The sequence below is a fragment of the Chanodichthys erythropterus genome, chromosome 17 (assembly GCF_024489055.1).
Source record: "Chanodichthys erythropterus isolate Z2021 chromosome 17, ASM2448905v1, whole genome shotgun sequence".
NCBI lineage: Eukaryota > Metazoa > Chordata > Actinopteri > Cypriniformes > Xenocyprididae > Chanodichthys > Chanodichthys erythropterus.
The window spans coordinates 31,973,526-31,983,845 of NC_090237.1; the positions used below are offsets into that span (position 1 = coordinate 31,973,526).

General features: G+C 33.6%; 1 protein-coding gene across 1 annotated transcript in view; it reads right to left on the bottom strand.

Moving 5' to 3' along the window:
• Positions 1-1,084: 1,084 nt before the first annotated feature.
• Positions 1,085-10,320, bottom strand: part of nek3 (NIMA related kinase 3) — a 10,947-nt gene continuing 1,711 nt past the window's right edge. Inside the window, exons 5-13 of the mRNA XM_067365513.1 lie at positions 9,145-9,212; positions 8,953-9,039; positions 8,828-8,882; positions 8,481-8,681; positions 5,734-5,842; positions 5,466-5,636; positions 5,046-5,180; positions 1,484-1,580; positions 1,085-1,386 (exon numbers count right to left, since the gene is read on the bottom strand). Coding sequence (XP_067221614.1) covers positions 1,320-1,386; positions 1,484-1,580; positions 5,046-5,180; positions 5,466-5,636; positions 5,734-5,842; positions 8,481-8,681; positions 8,828-8,882; positions 8,953-9,039; positions 9,145-9,212 — 990 coding nt within the window. The 3' untranslated portion in view covers positions 1,085-1,319. The remainder of the gene's footprint in view (positions 1,387-1,483; positions 1,581-5,045; positions 5,181-5,465; positions 5,637-5,733; positions 5,843-8,480; positions 8,682-8,827; positions 8,883-8,952; positions 9,040-9,144; positions 9,213-10,320) is intronic.

The window sequence follows — 10,320 nt, forward strand, 5'->3', positions numbered from 1 at the left end:
CACACACACACACACACACACACACACAAAGCTGAATTTTCAGCATCATTACTCCAGTTTTCAATGTCACATGATCCTTCAGAAATCAATCTAATATGATGATTTGATGCTCAATAAACATTCATGATTATTATCAATGTTGAAAACAGTTGTGTACTTTTTTTTTTTAATTCTTTGATGAATAGAACGTTCAAAAGAACAGCATTTATTTAAAATAGAATATTTTCTAACATTATAATTGTCTTTACTGTAACTTTTGATCAGTTTAACTCATCCTTGATGAATAAAAGTATTGATTAATTTTATTTCTATCTCCCAAAAATAAAATTAAAATTCTTACTGACCCCAAACTTTTGAACGGTAGTGTATAATGTTACACAAGATTTAGATTTCAGACAAATGCTGTTCTCCTGAACTTTCTATTCATCATAGCATCATGAAATAAAAATGTAAGTAACTGTTTTCAACATTGATAATAATCATAAATGTTTCTTGAGCATCAAATCATCATATTAGAATGATTTCTGAAGGATCATGTGACACTGAAGACTGGAGCAATGATGCTGAAAATTCAGCTTTGATCACAGGAATAAACATAAAAAAACAGCTGTTTTAAATTGGAATAATATTTCACAATATTACTGTTTTTGTTTGTATTTTTAATCAAATAAATGCAGGCTTGGTGAGCAGAAGATACTTCTTTTAAAACATTAAAAAAATAGCACTAACCCCAAAGGTATATATATATATGTTGACTATGTTGACAGGTGAGATTCATATGCTTTTCTTTAATGTTTATTTAAGGGACTTTTCTTTAATGTTTATTTAGTCACTTCCAAATATTTAGTCATTCCTATTTAGTCATTCTTCCAAATATCTTTCTTTGTGTTCAGCAGAACAAAGAAGCTCATACACGTTTGGAACTACTTAAGGGTGAGTAAATGATGAAAGAATTTTCATTTTTAGGTAAACTATCCTTTTAACTTATCCGGCTTCAACAAGACATAATCATAAATGCATTTTTGAGAACGAGACAATGATTGATTTCTGTTATTAAACAAAAATGTGTTACCATGGACACCTTTATTGTTACACGTTACAAATGAAATGTTGACCTGTTGTGTCATAAAAACAGCACGCTATGACATCACTCAACACGTTTGATCACACGTTTGAAAGGCGGTCTTAAGAATAAACTGCAACAGGCTTTTAGAATTAGAAATCACTTTAATGCAACATTTTCATGGCTTATGATAAGAAATATTCAAAATCAAATACAAATAAAACTTATTTACAAGTACTAAAACACACTTGAGCTGCTAGTGTTCATCCACCATTTTCTCAAGTTCATTTATCCAGTCACAGGGACACTCCTCTTCAAAATCCCTGCAGTCAGGAGAGTAATGTGAGGTTTATAGGAACTAATGGGATGGGTGGAGATTTGAGACACAGTACTGAGAGAGGGAAAACAGGAGAAACTCACGTGTCTTCATCATCTGAGCGCGGCTCCAGTCTACTGAAGTCTGTGATTGTCTCCTCAAGGCCATCCACTTTGTCTCCAGGCTCTGGGCTTAAAAAACCTGTGGAGAAAATAATCTGATTACACACAGGCACTATGTGTTACACTTTTATTTTAAAGAATACAGCATTAGAGCAAATTTCCAGCTTAAATATTAAAAACAAATAGAAAATATAACAATAAATAGACATACTGTTCACAAAAAAAAGTTTTAGATTTTATTTTATTATTTTGTTGTTATTTTAAAATCTAAATTATTATTTTTTTTAAATTATTTTGTGAGCTTGGGATACAGTATCTTATATTTTGTATCTAATGCAGTGCCATATCTAAAATACTTTTTTTCACTCCTCCACGTTGCTCTGCTGTAGTTGTTATCAGTGTAATAAATCACTCTTCAGATTTAGGTCACCATGAAATGACTCACAAAAAACATTTTGGGTTTTTACTGAGAGAGTAAGTAGGCATTATCTGACCACATTGCATGTATGCAAACTAAATGAACTTTAGTCTTCCCTGGCAAAAGATAATATTTATCTACAATATCAAACACCTACAGAGAATGAAATGGGAACGTAGGCCGCAAATTAAGATGCCACATAGAAATGGAAAACTATAAAATGTACTTTTTTTTAAAAAAAGTGTAAACTACCTATAAAAATTTTGGGGTCAGATTTTTTTGAAAGAAAAAAAAAAATCAACAAGGACATTTAAATATAAAGACAGTAAATACTTTTACAATGTTACAAAAAAAATCAATTTCAAATAATAGTTAGTAGTTAGATGTAGATTAGGTACAGAAGTTGAATAAAGTAATCAAATGTAAAATAGCACTGCATAGTCTTCACTGTATAAATTAAATATAGATGAATCCTTATTAATAAAATTATAGAAGTTATTCAGTCAAGAGCATTGTGTGAATTTTTTGCAGCATTAAAACATTAAATGTAACATTAAAACACAGACAGCAGCAGGAATATTAGGCTGCTGTCACTTTAAGACTAATGCACAGATCCAATATACTGCTACACCTGTGCTTACTTTCTGTTTACATTCACTTAAGACATAACCAACTATGTTTAGGATACTCGCCAAGACGGGCATTTTACATCATTTTGTGTGAAATTGTTCATTCAAACACAAGATGTGAAAAAGCTCAGCAGGCAATGAAATTATATCTGCGTTAACTTCTTTTTTGCCTCTAACTCAATTACAGGTGACTGTAATCGTACAATTCACTAGCCATCGGCTAATAGGACATTTTTTAGTTGCCTCTCATGAAAATTGGTTACATATGCGACTGATTTACATGCATTGTAGAGGGTTGATTTTACATTTTTCTTTCTATAAAAGTCTACTGCTGTACGTTCAGAAGGTCTTCCAGGTTTGTGGAATTGCACACAGAGACCAGCCACTAATCATGTGACTATCATTGAAAACTGAGACACACACTCAAGATTTACTCTTCAGAAGTGTTTTCTCAGGATTGCCACACTGCATATCTAATCAGCTCCTGACGAACACATTAATTATTATTTGAATTATCACTCAGTGAGTCATTTAACCTTGTATTACTATCTCTAGAAGGCTTTTATTTCAAACACATTAAAATGTACACATTCACGTCATTTCATATTTATATGCAATGCAGGGATTTCCCAACTTTCTTGTCAGCAGAAGCTCTTTGCCCTAATATATTTACTTGAAGATTTTGAAGATTACTTAGATTCTATGTTAATAAGTTAGGTTAATAATAAAATTAAGCAAATAATAAATAACAATAACAAGTTCACTGTTCTCTGATGACTGTTAATGGTCACAGGTAAACAAATATTTTAAAATCTTTTTTAGCAAATGTTGTATTTTGATTGTTTTAATTAAAAAAAAAAAAATTGATTATATTTATTTTTTTATTTATTATGATTTACTTACTTTAATAGCTTTTCATGAAAATCATGGACCCCAGTTTGGGAAATCCCGACGTAATATAATTTTCAATGCACTTTATGTTGTTGATAAAGAATGGAATATATTTTCTTTCTCTTTCTGTTCCTATATCAATATGGTACAAGATTATCCTATTCAAATCAATGTGATAAACAAGTCAGGTCAAAAGTAATCTAAAAAGAATCAAAAAGTAGTCAGTACCTAAAATGAGATTAATCTAGATTTCATTACTAACTAAAAATGTTGTCACGTAATTTGGAATCAGTAACTGACTACAATTTGTAAGTAATCTACCCAGCTTTGATCCGAGCAATGTGGATATGTTTGCACCAACTCTTCAGTTCGGCACTAACCAGTCAAGTCACATCATGTTCATCTATTTTGCTCTTTATACAGTAGATTTCTTTAAATAAAGCAGCTTTACAGTATTCAAAATGGTAAAACAGTCACAATGTCGCCTTCCATTAGAATTATAACTAAATTTTCTACTATAAAACGGCTCTCCATTGTGTTCATATTTTTACTTGTAAATGTCTGACCTTGACCTACTGAATAGAAGAAATGAACAGGAGAAGATTTCAGCGTCAAAGAAGGTGGAGCCTCAGAGCCACACCTGCTTATTACGTAATCACAACTGACCAATGGTAGTTTGAAGCTGCTTATCAGCTGGAGCGAATTTTTTCAGAATGTTAACTTAGGCAAACTGTTTGTAACTTATGAAACGAACACAAAACAAACTTGATTTTGTTCAAAATTATGTCACACCAATTCATTATTCAATACTGCTTGTTCACTCCACTGTTATTAAAGGGTTAGTTCACCCAAAAATGAAAATTCTGTCATTAATTACTCACTCTCATGTCGTTCCACACATGTAAGACCTTCGTTCATCTTCGGAACACAAATTAAGATATTTTTGATGAAATCCAATGGCTCAGTGAGGCCTCTATTGCCTTCATGAAGCTTCGAAGCTTTACGAATCTTTTGTTTCAAATCAGTGGTTCGCGCGTATCAAACAGCTAAAGTCACGTGATTTCAGTAAACGAGGCTTCGTTACAGCATAAGTGTTTCGAAATTTTGAATGGTTCACCACTGGGGGGCGTGACTTTGGCAGTTTGATACACGCTCCGAACCACTTATTCGAAACAAAAGATATGTAAAGCTTCTGAAGTATGTCAACGTAAAGCTACGTAAAGCTTTGAAATCGCCCATCACTAGATATTGTTGAATAAAGTCGTTATTTTGTTTTTTTGGCGCACAAAAAGTATTCTTGTCACTTCATAACATTAAGGTTGAACCACTGCAGTCACATGAACTATTTTAAATATGTCTTTAGTAGCTTTCTGGACATCTAAAAGTGTTAATGATCTTGCTGGCAATGGAGGCCTCACTGAGTCATCGGATTTTATATTTTATATTAAAAATATCTTAATTTGTGTTCCAAAGATGAACTAAGGTCTTACAGATGTGAAACGACATGAGGGTGAGTAATTAATGACAGAATTTTCATTTTTGGGTGAACTAACCCTTTAATGTCATAAACTCTGTTTCCTGATGTATGTCATGTGAGCAGACTGACCATCTCTGTGTATAGTGTACGTCTCAAAGCCATAGCAGAGCTGCGCTTTCTCCAGAACACTCAAAAGTCTCTCTGGTGGATCTTTGTCCCATTGTTTCCTCACTCGTCTCTGCTGGGTCTCTACGCTCTCGGCCTCTGTAACACAATCAGAGAATGCAAGAACTGACACTATTCACATGCCATTTTATCAATGATGGAGATTTTGCTTATGTTTCGCAGGGGGAAAAAATAAATATATCTGCATTTCCATATATACAAAAAAGAATTGTGGTGGTACCATGGTGCAGTGATGGAAAAAATTGGTAAAACCGTGCTGCTAAGTGACTACCATATTCATACACCATGACATTTACATGGCACAAGGTTTTACCATGGTACATAAGCAAAAAAACACCAACGTACATATCTGAGTTGTTGTACCTGAAATGAGGTCAGGCCGTTCTGCAGTTGCCATGCTACCAGTGGAAATAATGTCAGCATTTCCCAGGATCCCCAGCACTGTTTTACACGATCCGACTGCCCACCTCTTTCGAGAAGCTGGGTCATTACTGCTGTTGTTTTCCATAAGGGACTGTCCAACTTGCAAAGCTCCTTATCACAAATGAATAAGTTAGCTAACCAGTTAGGTTGATTCACTACAGGTGAAGTTTGAACTAAAATTAGGAATATTAACTTGTAGCAAGTGTACCTTCAGTGGTAGATGAGGTCACTAAACTCTTCTGGCCTAAAAACATGGCCACATTCTCTCCTACCTCTGTCCTCCAATGGCTTCTTCGTTCTTGCACCAGTTCCTTTTTCTGCACAGTAAATTAAAGGTCAGTGACAAATAAGAGTACCATTATAAAGAAGTTCAAATCTAGTCTAACCATGTGTTTAATGTAGCTGAATTGAAAAGCCATTTCAAAACAATTTTCTAATATTATGCGGTTTAACCATCAAATAAAGTAATAACTCATTTTCCTTGCACCTATACATGCACATTTGAGTATTATACATCTTAATCACTATTTCCAAAAATGCTTAAATATATTTTCAATGTAAACAGCATTTTTTTTTAAATATTATACATTTTTAAATATCATCAGGTTTTGGGGAGCCGCACCAAAGACAAATAAAATTTTACCTAAACTAACCTTGTCTTGTCTGCTATTTTAAGAGACTTAAGGCCCGTTCACACCAAGAATGATAACTATAAAGATAACGAGAACTATATTTGCGTCCACACCAACGAACGATAATGGTCTGTTTATTCTAAGCTCACACACTGCGGTTTCAAAGTGTGTACAACATGATTTGCTGTGCTTGTTGCATTTACACAGCTTAAACCAGCAGATGTCCTCAGCATGCTATGTTTCGAGTGAATAGCTAGCGTAACTGATCAAATCTAACAGTGAATTTAGCTGACAAAGTCAAAATAGTGGAATAAAAACAACGTTTAGTCTTTTTCACTGCAGCATCAAAGGAAGCAAGACAATGTTCTCGAAACTAGTGTTGGATACCTGAGGTAATTTTATGTTACACTGTTTGCTAGCTTGGCATAATGATCTCATCGTTAATACTTCTCACTAATTATTCAGAGGGTAAGACCAATTGTTTTTCATATATCCATTTTCTTTAAAGCAGGGGTCTCTCTCATTTTAGGTTGAGGGCCGGATAGAAAAAATGTAACCATGTGCGGGCTGAATTACCTTTTTTGAACCTTAGTGCGCTGACAGTTACATTTAATATTAACCCAACAAACTACAAATTAATTTGCAAGAACTAGAAAAATATACTGCTCTTTGAAAACGGCATTTGTTTTTACAGCGAAAAGACTTAAATATTTATTTCTTTTAATTAATTTTTATGTACTTTTATTTAATATTACTTTTATTTCATATTTTTTTATTAGTGATGCACCGATTTAGATTTTTCATGGCCAAGTCCAATTTTTTTTTACAAGCAAATTTGCCGATTCTGTAGCATGAGCAGTTGTTTTTGAATTAAATTTGATTATATAATTTTAATATTTACAGCAAAAACAGTATGGTCTGACTTTAGCTTTGTGAAATTATGCTACATAAGACACCTGCACAAAACAAAAATTGCAGATGGTCTGAATGAAAATGTAAACTCACTCTCTGTCAGTAGGTGGCGCTTATGGAACAGTAGCGATATAGCATTTCCTTGGTTACTGCTGTACACTAAGCAGCGCTGCGCTTGAAAAGAAAATAATTCGAAACTTTTCAGTCAGTTCTCTTCAGAGATGCATTTATATAAACCTCAATATTTATATTTTTCTTCCTATATTTCTCGAACAGTGAGCTTGTGCCTGGTACAGTATTTTCCTCTGCTGGGGCATCTATGTTCTTCTCTTTGAGTCCGCATTCAGCGTTTGCCTGTTTTAACATCCTGTTTACAGACTTCAGAATATTTCCACACAAATGACAGTTTGGGAAATGATTGCAAAGCAGTTTGTTAACTTCTCTGCAATGTCGTCTGCCATTTTAAATGCGCGAGCCCTTAAATTATAATGGATTCTGATTGGCTGTCAGTGTTTTATCATTCAACAACTGGACAAAAATGTTTCTGAAAGTGATCCCAACAATATTGTTTCTCAATACTGTTATCGTTATAGCTGTGGTGTGGACAGTGCTATTCTTTTATGATTTTTAGAACTATATCGTTATCTTTATAGTTATCGTTCTTGGTGTGAACGGGCCTTTGGGCTTCATTCGAAATCGCATGCTCTCTGAGTAGGCACTTATTTTAAAGCAATCGTTGTTGGGGAATGTTACTTTTAAAAGTAATGCATTACAATACTGTGATACTCCTTAAAAAAGTAACTGTTACTTAGTTACTTTTCTTCAAAGGTAATGCGTTACGTTACTTTTTCTCACCTTTTATGTATTATGTAACAATATGTTCCGACAAAATCATGTCATTGACCCTTAATACAGTTTTTTCAACTTTCAGTCAAAACGATGATGTTATGAAAATTATGAATATATAATCTTACTGAAAATCACATACTTGCTACTAGTATTCTTTTAGAAATCCTTATTTATATATATATTTTTTTATATATTTTTTTTTTTTATTGGCTTGGATTGTCTATTTATCTACTAATGTACTTTAATGATCACGACAGTTTTTTAACTTAACTTCTATCTTAATTTGTATATATATATATATATATATATATATATATATATATATATATATATATATATATATATTAAATGATCAAATTGAAATAATCAGGTATTTTTGCACTCATTCTGTTTTTATAAGCTGCTGACTGGATTGAGCCATATAGAAATTGATAATAATTTTGATACAATGACAATAAAGAAAAAAAAAGAAAAATCTACAAACTGACTGGATGATCATTATTTCCTCTTGAATCGCTCCATAAAATATTGATGTGTTTTCAAAATAATTTCTATGAAGTACCTCTGGCGTCAGGTGTTTCTGCAGCAGCCGGGAAGCGCGGTGAGAGCTGAGGATTGTGTGTACTGAGGGTCTGTCTCTGGGGTTAGTCTTGAACATGTGTTTGATGAGGTAGTGCAGCTCATAGGGGAAGTGACTGGGTAAAGGAGCGTACGTCCCTCGACACACCTTCAATATCAGACTCTTCCAGCTACGAGCCTGAAACTGACGAAGGGAAGGTTGACGGTAAAAGAATAAGTGACATTGTTAGGGTAGGTTCCTTAATAATCTAAAACACACAGCTGTAGCAGTGCAACTCTTTACATTGTCTGATGTATAAAGTCAAGTCATAAATGTCAAGAGGAAAATACCGGGTGTCGGAGGGTGCAAAGTTCATACAAGACGCAGCCAAGAGACCAGACGTCACTGTAATATATACCACATATTAGTCCAAATGTAGTTTAAAATGTAAAGATTATAAATTATTATATAATACCTTTTATTATTGTAAGGTTTGCTGTCCCATATCTCTGGAGACACATAATATGGAGTACCCACATACGTCTGAGCGTATGCTTTTGCACTGCAGAAATTCATATCAAAACAGTGCATATCAATACCTCACTCACTCACATTCTTGCACTGAATTGTTTACACCAAATTAAATGACAAAATAATGGCTAAATACCTGTTAAGAGTACAAGCTGAACCAAAATCCCCCACCTTCACAGTTCCACTGTCTGTCAAGAAAATGTTCTGCAATGGAAATGAGAAACAAACTAGCACTGACTTTCACGCATGAAATAAATCCTTCCATTAATCCATTAATGATTCTTCAACTTAAATGTCAACTTTCCATTCATTAGAGTGTAATTTTGAATGCATGGTATTTTGATCTGAAAACACTGGCCTACAAGGTCAAACACAGTACTGTAACTACACATTCTGAGACCAAAGCCAGAACTTGTAGATGTTTAAATTGAAAGAAAATGGAGTGTGAAAATTGATATCAAATAAATCCAAAACTTCAATGTTCTGGCAGACATTTTTTTTTTTTTTTTTCAAATATTAATTGGCAGTGTATCAATATTTGTTATAATCAGTGTTGGGTGTGACACATGACCAGTAATGCGAGTTATGTAATCAGATTACAATTTTCAAGTAACTAGTAAAGTAATGCTTTACTTTTAAATTTATAACAAAATATCTGAGATTTCTTTTTCGGTTCACTTTTGGTGTGAAAGGGCCTTTACATTTGCCAAAAAAAAAAAATGTTTATATGATAGATTTCCCCTATGCATCTGACACAAGTTAAACGGGGCATCTCCAATTCGACACCTACAAATGTATACTCTACTAGGCGTCTCCACTGCGACACCTGATTTGAGTCGGAAGACGTCTCGCCCCTTATGAACGCTATCACTTTGGAATAAAGTCTCTAGTGTTCCACTGACCTCCGCAACAAACGTAGTCCCAAACGTCTTCCATTTAAGGATTATGGAGTCAACTGTTCTCTTAGGAACCTTAAGGGCAGCAGAAATTATGTTTTGTAACCTTGGCCAGATCTGTGCCTTGCCACAATTCTGTCTCTGAGCTCTTCAGGCAGTTCCTTTGACCTCATGATTCTCATTTGCTCTGACATGCACTTAAAAAAAACAAACAAGCCCAGCCCAGATGAGAAAAAGCAACGCAAAAATAACGTAATGCATTACTTTTCCAAAAAAAAAAAAAAAGTAATACAATTAGTTATTTTTAGGGAGTAACATGATACTTTAATGCATTACTCTTAAAGGTAAATTTTCCCCAACACTGGTTATAATAATAATGTTATTCTTTTCAAGAATTTAATTCTTGTAGTAGTTTT